The sequence below is a fragment of the Urocampus carinirostris genome, chromosome 12 (genome assembly GCF_059441175.1).
Source record: "Urocampus carinirostris isolate Australia breed hairy pipefish chromosome 12, RoL_Ucar_1.0, whole genome shotgun sequence".
NCBI lineage: Eukaryota > Metazoa > Chordata > Actinopteri > Syngnathiformes > Syngnathidae > Urocampus > Urocampus carinirostris.
Genome location: NC_142360.1, coordinates 37714318 through 37733713, shown reverse-complemented (window position 1 = coordinate 37733713; position 19396 = coordinate 37714318). Strand labels below are relative to the sequence as shown.

At 37.8% G+C, this 19396-nt stretch overlaps 1 protein-coding gene across 1 annotated transcript; it reads left to right on the top strand.

Moving 5' to 3' along the window:
* The first annotated feature begins 2973 nt into the window (after window positions 1-2973).
* LOC148355893 (ras-related protein Rab-11B-like) lies at window positions 2974-11622 on the top strand. The gene is made up of 5 exons (XM_088348808.1): window positions 2974-3123; window positions 6654-6849; window positions 6920-7113; window positions 10898-10978; window positions 11058-11622. Exons 1-5 carry the CDS (start codon window positions 3084-3086, stop codon window positions 11201-11203), a joined length of 657 nt encoding a protein of 218 aa, XP_088204934.1. The 5' UTR covers window positions 2974-3083; the 3' UTR covers window positions 11204-11622.
* The last annotated feature ends 7774 nt before the right edge of the window (window positions 11623-19396 follow it).

Below are 19396 nucleotides of genomic sequence, written 5' to 3'. Positions count from 1 at the left end.
CTCTCGTTTAATGTTTTTTATCACTAGGGCCGCACCGAAGCTATAGAAAACAGATAGTTGCACTTGAATTTGTAGTTTCTTGGGGACTATTTGAAAAGAGATTAAAAAAAATAGAGGTTTTTATTTGTAATGGTTTAAAATGATGGTAGAAATGTTGAATTGCTATTGTTTTTGTCAATACCAGAACAGGAAACAGGACCCACTCGCGTAACGTTACTCACAGTTTTATTGGGGAGAAGGGAAAGGAGCGCACACACGATCCGGAGATCGCTGGTTGCTCAGACGCAGAATTGGGACTTTCGTGGCGAGCGATGGCAGTGTCGGGAACGGAAAAAGAGTCAAAAAAACAGGAGAGGAAAGTAGACATGGTCGAGATCTAACAGATCGTAGCGGGAGAAAAACAAGAGCAAAAAAACACAGGACAGGCGAAAAAGGGCTTGCCGTGAAAAAAAAAACGGAGATTCGCAGACAGACCGACAAAAGGGGACTGACTGGACAGAGTTTAAATACTGACAGGGAGCCAATCTGTCAACAAGCTGCAGCTGGCGCCACCCAGGCGGGGCCAATTGGGCGCCATGGCAACCGTGAGAGTTTTAAGAAAATGTATGTTTCTGTAGTGCAGTGGTTGACACATTCGCTTAACATGAGAGGAAACAATTGTTGGCCTGGAGAGGGATGGGAGCCACCAGGCTGTACTTGCCCGGGACACACCACGGGAAATGGTGCCCCTACAACCCTACTGGTTAAGGCACATGTGTCAAACAGGCGGCCCGCGGGCCAGAACAGGCCCGCTAAGGCATTGAATCCGGCCCGCGAACAACACTCAGAGAAGCGCAAGAGAAAAACAAGCTGCAGGTTGAAATATGTCCACTTGATGTTGCCAAAGCCAGGTGCCTCTCACAAAGACACCTTACTTGTATTTATTTCTCTCTCTCTCTACCTCTTTCTTTTCCACCCCTTTTCTCCCACTCTGTCACTGTCTCTTTCACTCTCTGTGTCTCTTTTTCTCTTCCTTTGTTGCTCTTTGTCTCTTTCTCTCTCTGTGTCTCTTTTTCTCTTCCTTTGTTGCTCTTTGTCTCTTTCTCTCTGTGTGTCTTTTAACCTCTTTTGCTCTAACTTCCCTTTTTCCTTTTCTCTTTCTCTCTTCATACCCTTCGCGCTTTCTTTTCTCTTTTCTCTCCTTCTGTCTTTCTATTTCTCTTTGGATTTATTTCTTCTTCTCCCTTTCTTTTCCCCCTCTCTCACGACTTTTTATCTTTTGTTTCTCACGCTCTCTCCCTCTCTCTTTTTTTCTTTCTTTGTCCCGCCCTCTCTCCTTTTCCCTCCCCTTTCTCTTATTTCTTTATCTCTTTTTCTTTCTCTTTAATCTACTAGTCCGGCCCCCGGCAGAATGTTTGTTCTATCGTGTGGCCCCTGAGTTCAAATGAGTTTGACACCCCTGGGTTAAGGGATCCAATCAACAATAGATGGAAATGTGAAATTAAAGTGCACATGTTGTATTTTGTTCCAAATTGAATGAATGGCCTTTATTGTAAGTATAATAATTGTAGTGTTTGCCCTTTTAGTGCAAAGGATAAAGACGTTAAAACAAATTATTAATAATATGTTCATAATCACAGTCGCAGTTGTACGGACCATGAATTAAGAATTATAGTTTAGAAATGCGTTCTTTTCATTTGCTGATTGTTAAAACTGTTAATATCGTGTAAAGTAGGCGTTGATATGTTATAATTTATTTCCAAAACACGCAGGTATGTATCTACATTTTTTTTTTAGTTTTTTTTTTTTTTAGTTTTGTTGTGTGTTTTGTTTGTTGTATGTTCAAAAAATGTTGTAATTTATTTGGTAGTTTATGTCAAGTAATTACAAAATTTTAACAAACAGTAAATTATGTTGACTAATTTAGCAAATGTTTTCGCCTCGTGACGGCTTTGCGAGCCGCCAATTCGCTGCCAAACCTGTCAATCACCAAATCTCAATTTTAATTGGTCTAAAGCCGACACGCCCACGCAGACTGACTTATCTTAGAGCTCGAAGACTAAATATTTGATATTATTTCGACTATATTAACCATGAAATTTTGAAAATGGATTGATAAAATATGACGTTTTGTAATGTCATTCGCCGGTTCGGCGGATAGACATCACAAAAATAATTTTCCCGTGACCACTTTTGAAGCCGCCAATTCGCTGTCAAACCTGTCAATCACTTTATTCTGAAGTTTCATTGGGCTAGTGTTGACACTAATGGAGACTCGCTCATTCTCTAGCTTGAAGTCAGTTATTTCACACACGAAAAAATACATATAATGTGTATTTTATTTAGAATAATTATAAAAAATTGATAAATAAAATGTATTATGTTATTTCGGTCGCCGTCTCAGTGGAGTGGCGTCATCGTAAAACATTTCATCCCATGACTGATTTACGAAGCGCCAATTCGTCGTTAAACCTGTCAGTCACTTTATTCTTAATTTCTATTGGTCTAGGGTTGACAACTTTATGGAAACTCGCTCGTTTTCTAACAAAAACATTTAATACAATGTAAATTATATTGAAAATAAGTATTTTTAAATGTATTCATAAAATCGAACATGATGTAATTTCGCTCGCCGGTTCAGTGAATAGACGTCATCATAAAAAAATTCTTCCCGTGACCGATTTTCGAGTTGCCAATTCGTCCTTACATCTGTCAATCTCATTATTCTTAATTTTAATTGGTCCAGAGTTGACATCTTTATGAAGACTCGCTCGTTTTGTAGTTTATAGGCGGAGTTTATCTGCAAAAAGATTTAACACAAGGTAAATTATATTCAAAATAAGTATTTTAAAATTGATTAATGAAATCCAATATGATACTATTTCGCTCGCCGGTTCAGTGAATAAACGTCATCATAAATTAATTATTCCCGTGACCGATGTCCGTGCCACCAATTTGTCGTTTCACCTGTCAATCATATTATTCTCAATTCTAATTGGTCTATAGTAGACACCTTCAGTCAGACTTACTCGTTTTCCAGCTCGAAGGCGGAGTTTGTCTGTTGTTGGACCATCTGGGAAAAGTAAACCCCCACAGAAACAAAAATGGGGAACCGAGATGATGAATACGATTATGTATTTAAAGGTAAGTTATTCCTGGGAGCGGATAAACAGCGACTTTTGAAAGTGACGGTTGTTTTTAGCTCAGTAAAGGAAGTAACACAAACCAACGACAATGCTAAAGTTAGCTCCCTAGGGAGCGTGAAACACACAAAGTTGCCTAACGTTAGGGGAACAAATGTTATCTATTTTAGGGTTTGGGGTAATATTTAGTTGTTAAACCTTCACCAAAATTAACTTGTAAACTTGGACTCAAGTTTGGTAATTAAGTCAAACTTTCCGGTCGCTAGCTAACATGGAGGCTACTCATCTACAGGCGTATTGACCCTTGGCACGTGACGTCATGTTACCGTTTCCGGCAGAATGAGAGCCATGATGGACGGTAAGAGGTACGTGAGCGCAAGGCAGTTCAATGGGTTGTTGAGTTGAAACAAATACCAATAACCAGGACAGAGGAATATAACCTCCACTTTTTACCATTGCAGTGTTCATTTTACCTCTGAAAAGTGATAGGTCCCGGGGACTCGCATGCTCAAAAATCAATGGGTCCCAACAGAGATCTATGGGTCCCCCAAATTTAGTGTGCTCCATGCCCTTACCAACTGTCGTATTTTCCCTTACAAAATACAAAAAAATCTTTTTTTTTTTTTTTTCAAACATGTTTATCTAGTCTAACATGTTATATTGTACATGTGTTTCCTTATATCATATATATTGTTAATGAACATTTTGTTGTGAGACGCTGAGTTGCTCGACATGAATGAGCTTTATTATATAAAAAAAAGTTCAAAAATGAAGTCGCTTGGACGTTCACTGTGAAAGGAAAAAATACATGTAAATATAATTAAGTAGAATAATACATTTTCTTATTCAAATTATGAATTCATTTTCTGCATTAAATTATTGTTGGTAATATACTGATTAAAGGGATAACCAATGACGTGTCTTTTTTCATTTTCTCCTTTTATACTTCCTTTTTTTCTTAACTTCTTTATACAACATAATCATTCGTAATATAATGCATCAAACCAAGTGAGCCGTTTGAGAGACGGCTCTTTTTAATGAGTTGAGCCAAAAAAGCCGGTTCTCTAAAAAGAAACTGACTTTCACTACACAACTGGAACTGGAGATCGGCGTGTGGACGAAAACTCGAACCGCGAGACCAAAACAATAATGGCGGTTCTGCCTCACAAAAAGTTAGGAGTGCGGTGAATTTTTGTTAAAAAATGATAATGACAATTTCGATGCGTCCCCAGCCAAAATAATGCGTCTAGGACGCAGGGACGCGGGCAAACCAGAACACTGCCATTGTGATTAATTCCCGTGCAGTGGGCAAGCTTCTAAGCCTGATATGGAATTTCATCCCTTTTGATGTAGACGGAATACAGCAATGTTTATCTGAAGTGCGAAGGACTGGTGTTGTGAGTTACAACACCGGCAGGGGGGCAACCCTCAAGCATTCCAGGATTTGCAGCAAACATTTTTATGCAAGGTAGGTTTGATGTATTTCCGGCAGGGTTGGGTAGCGTTACTTTAACTGGATTACTTTCAATTACTTTTGGATTACTCCAATATCAAATATGCTAATAAAAGACAAAAGAAACTAAATATGAATAAAATGACTAAATTTTGTGCAGGCTTGGGGAGTAACGGAATACATGGAACGGCAAAAATGATGTTGGCAAGCTGTTTGGATTTATTTTCATTTGGTTTTCGGCGCATTTTATGTTAGTTTAGCCAGAGATCAAAGCCAGGAGAGAAAGCTTACCATGTGTTGTGAGTCATAATTTTATTCCTATTTCGTTTCTTTTGTCTTTTATTAGCATATTTGGTATTGGAGTAATTGAAAGTAATCCAGTTAAAGTAACCCTACCCAACCCTGATTTCCGAGCTATAGGTTCGAGTCACGTCAAAGACACACTATAATAAGTTAGCTGGTGCTAACTAGCTACATGAGGTTCTTACCGTTGCCATTTCTTACTACTTGGATGAGCTGCTTTTATTGTGATTAACCAGGGATTCAAAACAAAAATGTTTTGAATATCACATGTATTGAAAACTGATATGTGCTCTACCATAAAGCTTAATGCGCAGAAATGAACTCCCAAATTATCAATGTATAAATCGTCATTTCGACAAAATAACAATTTTCAAAATGCATAAAAATATTTCAGTTGCGAATGCCTTGTGCTTTACTGTTCTATTACATTCCCCCCAAAAATTGGAAAACAAAGACATTTTAGTATCATTTGCGTGAGGGGAACATTTCACGCCGGGAGTGCATCAAGATTAAAGACTCATTTATTAAAAAAATAAATTAAATTAAATTCAAAAAATAATTGAATGATTTTGAAATAATACTATATTAACTGTTTTACAGTTAAATAACGTTTTGTGTCTAAACCATGGTACAACACTTTTTTCACAAAACGACATTTCACCCCCAAAATATTTTTCAGAAAACACACCGATCAAAATTAGAGAACAATGACTTTGCCCTGTAAAAAAAATTCTAAAGAAGATTCTGATACACATTTGCATTCACTCAACCATGAAGCTGAACAAGAAGCCCAACTCCTGCTTCAGAAAACATGTCCCAAACCATGACACTTTTTCCTCCACCTTTCACTGTTTGTTTTTTTTACACACTTTGTGTTTAGTCTTTCTCTAATGTGCCGCCAAACAAAATGCTTCCCATCAGACCCAAATGAATTAAATTTGCTTTTATCACTGAAGTGAACTCTGGACCAGTTCACCTCTGTACACACAACATGCTCCTCAGCAAAGCATTGTCTACCCTTTTGATTATTATTATTTTTTCGCCAATGAGAGGTTTGGTCTCTGCAGTGTGGGCTTTCAGTTGAAATGCTCTTAAACGGTGTGACACTGTATGGCAAGACAGAACCATACCATGTTCAGCTCTGAACTGGCGATCAATTCCAGGTGCAGTGTGGAAATAATTACTCATTGACATCCTCCGCAGAGACCTGTCCTAACTTGCATTTGTCTTTCGTGGACGACCAGCTTTCATGGGAGACTTGAAGGAGTTTGTAGTTTTGTAAAGTTATTAATTATTAATTAATTATTAAAGTTACAGATTTGGAACGATCATCTTATCTTGTTATGGCTGATATGCATAGTGTTGTAAATGGTACAACAAATGGCGAGCAGCTAAAATAGGGGGGGAAAAATAACACACACAGGGCTAACAGGGACAGAACCAGCCGGCACACGGCAGGCTAGCCGGCTGCCATTGAGGACAAACCGGGACCGAACGGCGGAAAACACGGGAGGATGGCTGACCGAAAACATGCAGTAAGCAGCCAGGAATACCGTGAGCCAACAACAAAACACTACCACGACAACAAACAAGAACCCAGCCGAGAGAACAGCTCGCCGACTGCTACCGAAACTAACCTAAGGAGCTTGGAGTGTCCTGGATTGTTAAATTTCTGATGATTATTATCTACTTGCAATGAGCACACATCACCATCTTAACATATTCAACATAAAAGGACTAGAGTCTCTCACATCTGTTTTTCTGTCTGGCTGCAGTGGTTCTGATCGGAGACTCTGGCGTGGGCAAGAGCAACCTTCTGTCACGTTTCACCCGCAACGAGTTCAACCTGGAGAGCAAGAGCACCATCGGGGTGGAGTTCGCCACCCGTACCCTGCAAGTGGACGGCAAGACCATCAAGGCTCAGATCTGGGACACGGCCGGACAGGAACGCTACCGGGCCATCACCTCCGCGTAGGTGGCCCAGAGCGAGCCTTTTGGTTTTTGTTTGCTAGCTAAGTTGACGGTGTATTCTCCCTTCCAGGTACTACCGCGGTGCAGTGGGTGCTTTGCTGGTGTACGACATCGCCAAGCACTTGACGTACGAGAACGTGGAGCGCTGGCTGAAGGAGCTTCGGGACCACGCAGACAACAACATCGTCATCATGCTGGTGGGCAACAAGAGCGACCTCAGACACCTCAGGGCCGTGCCTACCGACGAGGCGAGGGCCTTCGCTGGTGAGTTTGCATTAAAGATTGTAAAAGTAGACCCCCGGAATACAACGTTCATCCGTTCTGTGGTGGGGATTGCGAAAAGAAATTGCCATATGCCAGGAGATAGAAACCTATGTTAATTAGCCAATGTATTCCAAACCTACGATTCATGGATCCCTTGACCACCTGGGTAGTCCGGACACCATTTTCTGTGGTGTGTCTTGGGTAAGTTACCACCAAGCGCCCATCCCTCCCCAGGTCCACTTTTTTGAATAGGGGTTTGGTCCCCAACATGAAACAGTTTCCATGGATATCATGAGCAGGAGAAGCATCTGAACCTTTACCAAATATTACTTGACGAAAAACTACATTTTAATCTCAGCTTAACACAATATAAAAAAAAATGCTCCATACTTTCACGTGCTCAAAAAATCCTAAACTAAGAAGCACCATACATCATCTATTGCTCTTTTATACTACATCATCTAACACAGTGTTTTTCAACCAGTGTGCCGGGGCCCACTAGTGTGCCATGAGACCTTGTCTAGTGTAAATTGCCAAAAAATTCAGGCCATTATTCAGTATTTTTGCTATTTTCAGACGAGGAACTGTAATAGTCATCCATATCAGTAGGTGGCAGTAGATTTTAATGATCTGCTCATGAGGTAGCACAGTACATTAATAACTTAATTTGTTTAACAAAGCGGTTTAAGATTGCACTGTCAAAAATAAAAACATAAAGCACATCATTCTTTTTTTATTTTAAGTATTATTTTCCTTTTGTAAACTAACTATCTGCTTATGAGGTAGTACAGTGAAATATTTGACATAACCTCATTTTCAAACATTTTTGATGGACGGTGTGCCTCTGAACTTTTTTATAAATAAAAGTGTGTCTCTTTCAAAAGGATGAGACTGTTATTTTACAGATTAAATGTTTGCCGTCTTCTTTTTGCAAGTAAGGTAACCACAATCGGCAGACTCAGAAGTCCAAAAACAACATAAAAACGCTACACGTAAGCCAAGTACCATAGGTTTTTATCCCCCTCCATACAGCAATTCTATTTTGTGATCCCCACCGGAGAGATGGTTCAAAAAGGGTTGAATAATACTGATCTAACATACTGTGCTGAGATATAAAGAAATATTTATCCATCAACCCTAAATACACTATTTAAGATGCAAACAAATAATAACAATTTATAAAGCCAGCTATATAGCACATACAGATGACCATTTCATAGTCAAAACTACTAAAGCGACAACATTTACAGTAAAATTCGCCGTACCAAGTACATTTTTAGAGGAAAAAAGACCTTGTACATACATAAGCCGCACCTGACTATAAGCCGCATGTGGCCACATTGAAACATGAGATATTAACAAAGAATGCCGATACACAGAACGAGTTTTAATAATATACGGTACCTTAACACTTTGCCGGATAAACAAATGCGTGTCTGTACGATGTCACTGAAATGCATCATGCCACATATCATCTGAAATCTTAAACTCTTTGAATTTCAAAATATATTCATTCATCAGAGAAACATCCCAATAAGTCTGAAACAAGATGCCCAAAAACTAGAAAGCTGAGGTAACTCACCATTCTGTCCCCTGGCCGTCTTTAACTTATCTTAATGTCCGTGAAAATGGCTTCATTACATCAAGAAATGGTAAATGGTCTGCATTTCCATAGCGCTTTTCAAGTCAAAGAAGACCTCCCAAAGCACTTTACAATGTGCTTCACACTTACTCATTTACACACACACACTCACACACCAATAGGAAGTCAGCCATCCAAGGCGCCTACCTGCTTATTGGGGGCATTAGGGATTCAGTGTCTTGCCCAAGGACACTTCGACATATAACATTAAGGAGCTGGGAATCGAACCTGCGACCTTTTGATCCCAAGCGCTCTACCTCCTTAGCTAATGCCGCTCAAGAGCAATCGATAGAATCCAACCGTGTAAAATATTGACTCCAAAACACACGATAATGCCAAATGATAAATAGGAATCCACCTTAAACAAGTCTGCTTTGTTGGATGTTGGTTCTTTTAATCCTTTCGTTTCGTCAAATTATATTCGTTTACAAATACACAGACCCGTAAAATTTCCCAATATGGTATTTTTTTAATAATGTTCATGCTAGTTTTATTCATGAATAAAGCACAAAGTTAAATTAAACTTGCGTCTTCATCGACAAATATATTCCATGTGTCTCACTCTTACCTTTACTGCTCTGGCGCCACCTTGCGGCCGTTAGAAAAAATGCATAAATTGGCTGCATCGTTGCATAAGTCGCAGGGTTGAACAGACCGGATGATGTGTAGAGCTGCAAACTTACAAAGTTACTTTAAGAGAGAACTTTTCGTATACGACACGAGAAAAAAGGCAACTAAAAGTTTTAACACATAGAACGACTCTCAGATCCTTTTCAATTGTCTGTTATGGACTGAAATTATGGAATAGCCTAGACAAAGACTTCAAATTATTGTCAAGCCCTCATAGTTTTAAGAGAAACCACAAAACAAGACTTATTCAAGGAAACATATAATTAACACATAACTAATAAGAAAATTGACTTTTAAGGTTATGCTAATTAGTTATCCCAATAAGTTCTATTGACTTACACAAGATTCATTGTATAAATTCAAACAAGGTCAAACGCCTGTTACGGTACTAAAGTGTACTTTATCCAGTTTAATATAGAACAAACATACACAAGATGTTATTGTGGAACACAGACAAATGGCAATATTTTTATCAAGGTTAAACTCCGACCAATGGGCTCTTATCGCTCTTATATTAAATCTGTGCAGTCAATTGAAAGATTGAATGTATTCTGTTTCGGAGCAATCGATATCATTAAAATGAGGCAAAATTTGGCTCATTTTTTGACTATATACATACGGTATTCTCTTGGTATCAAGAGGTCGCAGGTTTGATTCCAGGCTCCTCCGTGTTATATGTCGAAGTGTCCTTGGGCAAGACACTGAATCCCTAATGCCACCAATAAGCAGTTAGCCGCCTTGCATGGCTGATTCCCTAGTGGTGTGTGAGTGTGTGAATGGGTAAGTGTGAAGCACATTGTAAAGCGCTTTGGGAGGTCTTCAATGATTGCAGATTATTTACCATTCACCATTCTTTTTTTGTCTTCCGTAGTGAAGTCAATTATCACATAACACTTATAAAGCCTTTTCTATGTTCGTAAACAAGCCCGACGTAGCCAATTATTGAGCAGAATGGCGGAATTTGTATCAGTTTATAGCGGCCCATTCACACTAAAAGATACGAACATCTCAAAATGGCACAAATTATGTGCTAGCAGCAAAATAGAGGCTTTATTTTTTGTTGATTTTGATGAATAAACTGAACATTCTTTTAATCGCTGCTCGATTATCTTCCTTTTGTGGTACCAGAAAAATCTAAAAATTGGTTTTGAATGTGCTTGAAAAGTCTTGAATCTGGAAAAGAGAAGCTGCGAAAACCCGTTACGTCTTAAGGTGGGGTTGACATATCCTGGGGGTTTTCTGCATATACAAACGAGTGTCAGTCAAGAACATAATAATATAATAATAATTTCCTTGTATTGTCATTCTGTGTAACAATGTACACAGAACGAAATGTCGATTGCACCTGACCCGTTGTAGCGAGCCGATGCAGCCGCAGCCAACAGAGGGCGCCGCCGACCACTTTTTAAGTCTTAGGAATGACTCGGCCGGGGCGCGAACCCGAACCTCCCAGTCTCAAAGCGGGCGCCTTACCATCTAGGCTACTGAGCTGGTAACATTCTTCCCCTTTAGAAAAACACACGCTGTCTTTTATTGAGACCTCCGCCTTGGACTCCACAAACGTGGAAGAAGCTTTCAAAAACATCCTCACAGGTGAGGAAGAACACCTACTCACTTAATTCCCCAGGTTTATTTGACTATTTTTCTTCTGTATGGACGCATCTGTATGCAGAAATCTATCGCATCGTGTCTCAGAAGCAAATATCCGACCGATCGGCGCCCGACGAATCGCCGGGCAACGACGTGGTGGACATCAGCGTGCCGCCCACCACCGACTCGCAAAGGGGAAACAAAATGGCTTGCTGCCAGAGCCTCTGAACTCTTCTCCCCCTCCACTCCTTCTCTCCTTTCTTTGACTTCAATTTCCATTCCTTTTGACCCAGTCGTGTCCAAAACGACGGCGAGGGATTGGGAAGGCTTCGATTCCCACCGGAGGATTTCTACTGGCCTTCGGGCAAGGCAGCCCGAAGCAGAGCGGCAAGTATGAAGGCGAGCACGCACACACACCAAAGCAAGATCTACAGTATAAGCCCAACATGAGCCGGTTCGTGTCGTTAAAAGCTTCCGATCGGCCAGCTAGCACTTTTTGCACGTCCAATCATTTCAGGTTTTTAAAATAAAATTGATCTCACCTCACGGTAAAATGATTTTTTCGCAATATCCGCTAAGTGTTTTTGCAGTCCAATTGTTCTTGTAAAAAAATGCTGATGCATCGAATAAAGCTAACCACGAATGTGTTTTCGCAGCCTTTTGTTAGCCATTGCCAGGGTCCGTACGGGTGCTTGAAAGCTTTGAAAATACTTGAATTTGTTTTTCGGTCTGAAAAGTGCTCTAATTTTGGGTGAAATGCTTGTGAATGCTCTAAATTGTTGTCGTGTTTCTTAGTTTAGGTCAGGAGTCTCTGACCTTTTTCAAGCTGAGAGCTACTTTTTGTTACGCAAATATCAACTTGGCTAAATGGCTTGCAAAATAGCTAAAAAGGTAGCTTGATAGTTAGTTTTGGGTAACCAAAACGAAACCTAGCTAGATAGCTAACTAAAAGAGTGAAAAGCCAACTAAATAGCCAGATAAAAAGCCGAAAACCAAGCTAGATAGCTAGCTAGAAAGGAGGCCAACATTTAGCTTGATAACTAGCACAAAAAGGTAAAATGTTAGCTAGGTAGCATGCAAAAAAAATGTGAAAAGCTAGCTAGATCGCTTGCTTAATAGCTAAAAATATAGGAAGATAACTAGCTACAAAGATAAAAAGGTAGCCATACAGGTAGTAAAAAAAATGCACATTTGGTTTGCACATAATTTGTATTTCCTGTAAAATAGATAAATAAAAAGATGAATCAATTTGTTTAATACACAAATACATTCTCGTTGTACTCTCTTAATTTGTGTTGGGCAAGGGTGGGGTTATTTCCCTACTAAGAGGTACTAAATAATGCACACTGTCTCATTTATGACATTGAGTAAGAAAAAAACAATTGGCAGGGTTCAGGCAAAATACATGAATTATCATATAAATGTGAATTGTTTGAAATACTCAGAAGTCAAGAAATTTGTATTCATTTTACAGAACATAAAAAAGATGACATCATTTTCCATCGTGCTGCTCAGGGTACCCCCAAAAACCTTGTGAAAGACTGGGCAAAGAATGAGAAGTCTCTGTAGATAGTATTCTTCCTTGTGCCTTGTAGCACTCGTTTTTGGTAGTCAAGTCAAATTTGTTTATATAGCCCTTAACCACAAAAATGTCTCAAAGGACTTCACAGGACTCCAATGACACAATTACCTGATCTTAAACCAACATGCGGGCAAGGAAAAACTCAAAACCTCAGCGAAACCTTGAGAAGGGGCCTCACAAGTGGTAATCCCCCCTTTCAGGATGACCAGGGTGAATTACATTTAGCATTACAGTACACAAACATAGTAAACACTCGGTAACATGTTGAAAATTTGTCCGGAAAGTGCATGACACCAACGACGCCCCCAGCCTGTAAACTAGTCCAGAAAGTCTATGATGGCCACGACGCAGCTTCCCATCTCTGCCAGCTGGTCCATGCAGGCGTTCACATGCATCAGGTCAAACGCTGGTCCGCTGACTCATCTCAAATCGTCCTTCTCCTTTGTATCACCACCAGGCAGGCGGTTGGAAAAAGACAGGACAATACAGAATATGAGGTGGGCATCAATCATAAGCTTTGGAATCGAAGTGTGTCTTAAGCCTTGATTTAAAAACTTCCGTTGAGGTTGCAGATCTTATCTCCGGAGGCAGGGCGTTCCATAGCACCGGAGCCTGTGACATCTATACAGCGACATCTATTAGTTCAACATTATACAGTGACCTTTCAAGTAATACAATTGATATTTTTAAAAGAATTCTTTTTTTAATGTGTTAACACATTTTGAATTGCATTTTAAGTATTTTTTTAATATATATTTAGTAGTAACATTACCATATTTTACTCATTTGTTTTTTTTTTATCCGCCCCTCTTAAAGGGGAAGCTTCACCAGCCAAGGGAGGTGGCTGTTTTCAACAAATCAGCCATGGACCCCAAAGGTAGAGTATCCAGTTGGAAGTGAGAGAAAAGGTGTGATCGCATCACTTCTGGAGAAATTAGACGAGGGCAAATATAGTATTAAGTGGGTCGCATCTCCGAAATACTCTACTGACGCAGGTTTTGTTGCAACCCAGGACATAATAAAGCGGGGAAAACCGTTCGCAGATGGTGACGACATGAAGTTGTCATTCATCAAGATATCAGAAGACCAATTTGCAGACTTCAAGAATAAAAGTGAAATAATGCAAAACATTAAAGACACGCCTCTCTCCACTAAGACAGTGAAGGAAAAGGTCGTTAGCAATATCACTGAACAGCAAATCAAGGACATTCAGCGGCAGAATACTCAATTGCATGTGATTAATCGTGTGATGTGATGGATTTCCTTGAAAATCGCAAAAAAAAAACGTACTGCGATTCATTAATTTTGTAATGAAGCTAAACCTGAGGCGGTATCCCACAACGAAGTAGTCACTATCCAGAGGATGGGCTGCATGGGTGCTCCCAGGGACTAAGAACTGGGTATTTTCTCATAAGGGAAAACCATAAGGTGAGGCGGGCCGGGAACGTGTCGTGGAATTGGGGCTTAGCAGGATAATATAGGGGGTTTTGTTAGCTGGGGTCAGAGATTTGGGTGTGAAACAATGTAAGGGGTTAGTGTGTCGAAAATGTCGAAAAAAATTAGGTAAGGGGTATGTCGAAAATGTTAAAAAATTACGTAAGGGAGGGTAGTATGTCGAAAATGTTGAAAAAAATTAGGTAAGGGGTATGTCGAAAAAAAACAAAACTAAGGGGTTAGTATGTCGAAAATGTCAAAAATTTACGCAAGGGAGGTAGTATGTCAAAATAGTTGAAAAAAACTAAGGGGTTAGTATGTCGAAAATGTCAAAAAAAAAACACCTAAAGTTAGTATGTCGAAAAAAATTTGTAAGGGGTATGTCGAAAATGTTAAAAAATTACGTAAGGGAGGGTAGTATGTCGAAAATGTCGAAAAAAATTAGGTAAGGAGTATGTTGAAAAAAAAAAACTAAGGGGTTAGTATGTCAAAAATGTCAAAAATTTATGCAAGGGGGGGTAGTATGTCAAAAAAAGTTAAAAACAAAACAAAACACTAAGGGGTAAGTATGTCGAAAATGTAAAAAAAAATTAGGTAAGGGGTATGTCGAAAAAAAACAAAACTAAGGGGTTAGTATGTCGAAAATGTCAAAAATTTACGCAAGGGAGGTAGTATGTCAAAATAGTTGAAAAAAACTAAGGGGTTAGTATGTCGAAAATGTCAAAAAAAAAACACCTAAGGTTAGTATGTTGAAAATGTCAAAAAAATATGTAAGGGGGGTAGTATGTCGAAAAAAATTAGGTAAGGGGTATGTCGAAAATGTTAAAAAATTACGTAAGGGAGGGTAGTATGTCGAAAATGTCGAAAAAAATTAGGTAAGGGGTATGTCGAAAAAAAACAAAACTAAGGGGTTAGTATGTCGAAAATGTCAAAAATTTACGCAAGGGAGGTAGTATGTCAAAATAGTTGAAAAAAACTAAGGGGTTAGTATGTCGAAAATGTCAAAAAAAAAAAACCTAAAGTTAGTATGTCGAAAAAAATTTGTAAGGGGTATGTCGAAAATGTTAAAAAATTACGTAAGGGAGGGTAGTATGTCGAAAATGTCGAAAAAAATTAGGTAAGGAGTATGTTGAAAAAAAAAAACTAAGGGGTTAGTATGTCCAAAATGTCAAAAATTTATGCAAGGGGGGGTAGTATGTCAAAAAAAGTTAAAAACAAAACAAAACACTAAGGGGTAAGTATGTCGAAAATGTAAAAAAAAATTAGGTAAGGGGTATGTCGAAAAAAAACAAAACTAAGGGGTTAGTATGTCGAAAATGTCAAAAATTTACGCAAGGGAGGTAGTATGTCAAAATAGTTGAAAAAAACTAAGGGGTTAGTATGTCGAAAATGTCAAAAAAAAAACACCTAAGGTTAGTATGTTGAAAATGTCAAAAAAATATGTAAGGGGGGTTAGTATGTCGAAAAAAATTAGGTAAGGGGTATGTCGAAAATGTTAAAAAATTACGTAAGGGAGGGTAGTATGTCGAAAATGTCGAAAAAAATTAGGTAAGGGGTATGTCGAAAAAAAACAAAACTAAGGGGTTAGTATGTCGAAAATGTCAAAAATTTACGCAAGGGAGGTAGTATGTCAAAATAGTTGAAAAAAACTAAGGGGTTAGTATGTCGAAAATGTCAAAAAAAAAACACCTAAAGTTAGTATGTCGAAAAAAATTTGTAAGGGGTATGTCGAAAATGTTAAAAAATTACGTAAGGGAGGGTAGTATGTCGAAAATGTCAAAAAAAATTAGGTAAGGAATATGTTGAAAAAAAAAAAACTAAGGGGTTAGTATGTCCAAAATGTCAAAAATTTATGCAAGGGGGGGTAGTATGTCAAAAAAAGTTAAAAAAAAACCAAAACACTAAGGGGTAAGTATGTCGAAAATGTAAAAAAAAATTAGGTAAGGGGTATGTCGAAAAAAAACAAAACTAAGGGGTTAGTATGTCGAAAATGTCAAAAATTTACGCAAGGGAGGTAGTATGTCAAAATAGTTGAAAAAAACTAAGGGGTTAGTATGTCGAAAATGTCAAAAAAAAAACACCTAAGGTTAGTATGTTGAAAATGTCAAAAAAATATGTAAGGGGGTTAGTATGTCGAAAAAAGTTAAAAAAAAAAAAAAAACACTAAGGGGTAAGTATGTCGAAAATGTTGAGAAAAAAACCCAAGGGGTTAGTATGTTGAAAATGTCAAAAAAAATATGTAAGGGGGGTTAGTATGTCAAAAATGTCAAAAATTTACGCAAGGAGGGTGGTATGTCAAAAAAGTTAAAAAAAAAAAAAACTAAGGGGTTAGTATGTCGAAAATGTAAAAAACAAATACATAAGGAGGGGTAGCATGTCGAAAAACACGTACGGGGTTAGTATGTCGAAAATTTAAAAAAATATATGTAAGGGTAGGTAGTATGTCAAAAAAGTTGAAAAAAACTAAGGGGTTAGTATGTCGAAAATGTCAAAAATTTACGCAAGGGGGGGTAGTATGTCAAAAAGTTGAAAAATACTAAGGGGTTAGTACGTCGAGATGTCAAAAGAAATTAGGTAAGGGGTATGTTGAAAAAAAAAAACAAGGGGTTAGTATGTCGAAAATGTCAAAAATTTACGCAAGGGGGGGTAGTATGTCAAAAAGTTGAAAAAAACTTATGTCGAAAATGTCAAAAAAATACGTAAGGGGGGGTTAGCATGTCGAAAAACACGTAAGGGGTTAGTATGTCGAAAAATTTAAAAAAATATATGTAAGGGGAGGTAGTATGTCAAAAAAGTTGAAAAAAACTAAGGGGTTAGTATGTCGAAAATGTCAAAAGAAATTAGGTAAGGGGTATGTTGAAAAAAAAAACAAGGGGTTAGTATGTCGAAAATGTCAAAAATTTACGCAAGGCGGGGTAGTATGTCAAAAAAAGTTGAAAAAAACTAAGGGGTTAGTATGTCGAAAATGTCAAAAGAAATTAGGTAAGGGGTATGTTGAAAAAAAAAACAAGGGGTTAGTATGTCGAAAATGTCAAAAATTTACGCAAGGCGGGGTAGTATGTCAAAAAAAGTTGAAAAAAACTAAGGGGTTAGTATGTCGAAAATGTCAAAAGAAATTAGGTAAGGGGTATGTTGAAAAAAAAAACAAGGGGTTAGTATGTCGAAAATGTCAAAAATTTACGCAAGGCGGGGTAGTATGTCAAAAAAAGTTGAAAAAAACTAAGGGGTTAGTATGTCGAAAATGTCAAAAGAAATTAGGTAAGGGGTATGTTGAAAAAAAAACAAGGGGTTAGTATGTCGAAAATGTCAAAAATTTACGCAAGGGGGGGTAGTATGTCAAAAAGTTGAAAAAAACTAAGGGGTTAGTATGTCGAAAATGTCAAAAAAATACGTAAGGGGGGGTAGCATGTCGAAAAACACGTAAGGGGTTAGTATGTCGAAAAATTAAAAAAAAAATACGTAGGGGGAGGTAGTATGTCAAAAAAGTTGAAAAAAACTAAGGGGTTAGTATGTCGAAAATGTAAAAAAAAAATACCTAAGGAGGGGTAGTATGTCAAATGTTTAGAAAAAAACCTAAGGGGTTAGTGTTTTGAAAATGTAAAAAACAAATACGTAAGGGGGTAGCATGTCGAAAATGTCGAAAAACACGTACGGGGTTAGTATGTCGAAAATTTAAAAAAATATATGTAAGGGGAGGTAGTATGTCAAAAAAGTTGAAAAAAACTAAGGGGTTAGTATGTCGAAAATGTCAAAAAAATACGTAAGGGGGGGGTAGTATGTCAAAAAAAGTTGAAAAAAACTAAGGGGTTAGTATGTCGAAAATGTCAAAAGAAATTAGGTAAGGGGTATGTTGAAAAAAAAACAAGGGGTTAGTATGTCGAAAATGTCAAAAATTTACGCAAGGCGGGGTAGTATGTCAAAAAAAGTTGAAAAAAACTAAGGGGTTAGTATGTCGAAAATGTCAAAAGAAATTAGGTAAGGGGTATGTTGAAAAAAAAACAAGGGGTTAGTATGTCGAAAATGTCAAAAATTTATGCAAGGCGGGGTAGTATGTCAAAAAAAGTTGAAAAAAACTAAGGGGTTAGTATGTCGAAAATGTCAAAAGAAATTAGGTAAGGGGTATGTTGAAAAAAAAACAAGGGGTTAGTATGTCGAAAAATTCAAAAAAAAAATACGTAGGGGGAGGTAGTATGTCAAAAAAGTTGAAAAAAACTAAGGGGTTAGTATGTCGAAAATGTAAAAAAAAAATACCTAAGGAGGGGTAGTATGTCAAATGTTTAGAAAAAAACCTAAGGGGTTAGTGTTTTGAAAATGTAAAAAACAAATACGTAAGGGGGTAGCATGTCGAAAAACACGTACGGGGTTAGTATGTCGAAAATTTAAAAAAATATATGTAAGGGGAGGTAGTATGTCAAAAAAGTTGAAAAAAACTAAGGGGTTAGTATGTCGAAAATGTCAAAAAAATACGTAAGGGGGGGTAGTATGTCAAAAAAAGTTGAAAAAAACTAAGGGGTTAGTATGTCGAAAATGTCAAAAGAAATTAGGTAAGGGGTATGTTGAAAAAAAAACTAAGGGGTTAGTATGTCGAAAATGTCAAAAGAAATTAGGTAAGGGGTATGTTGAAAAAAAAACAAGGGGTTAGTATGTCGAAAATGTCAAAAATTTACGCAAGGCGGGGTAGGATGTCAAAAAAAGTTGAAAAAAACTAAGGGGTTAGTATGTCGAAAATGTCAAAAGAAATTAGGTAAGGGGTATGTTGAAAAAAAAAACAAGGGGTTAGTATGTCGAAAATGTCAAAAATGTACGCAAGGGGGGGTAGTATGTCAAAAAGTTGAAAAAAACTAAGGGGTTAGTATGTCGAAAATGTCAAAAAAATACGTAAGGGGGGGTAGCATGTCGAAAAACACGTAAAGGGTTAGTATGTCGAAAAATTAAAAAAAAAATATGTAGGGGGAGGTAGTATGTCAAAAAAGTTGAAAAAAACTAAGGGGTTAGTATGTCGAAAATGTCAAAAGAAATTAGGTAAGGGGTATGTTGAAAAAAAAACAAGGGGTTAGTATGTCGAAAAATTCAAAAAAAAAATACGTAGGGGGAGGTAGTATGTCAAAAAAGTTGAAAAAAACTAAGGGGTTAGTATGTCGAAAATGTAAAAAAAAAATACCTAAGGAGGGGTAGTATGTCAAATGTTTAGAAAAAAACCTAAGGGGTTAGTGTTTTGAAAATGTAAAAAACAAATACGTAAGGGGGTAGCATGTCGAAAATGTCGAAAAACACGTACGGGGTTAGTATGTCGAAAATTTAAAAAAATATATGTAAGGGGAGGTAGTATGTCAAAAAAGTTGAAAAAAACTAAGGGGTTAGTATGTCGAAAATGTCAAAAGAAATTAGGTAAGGGGTATGTTGAA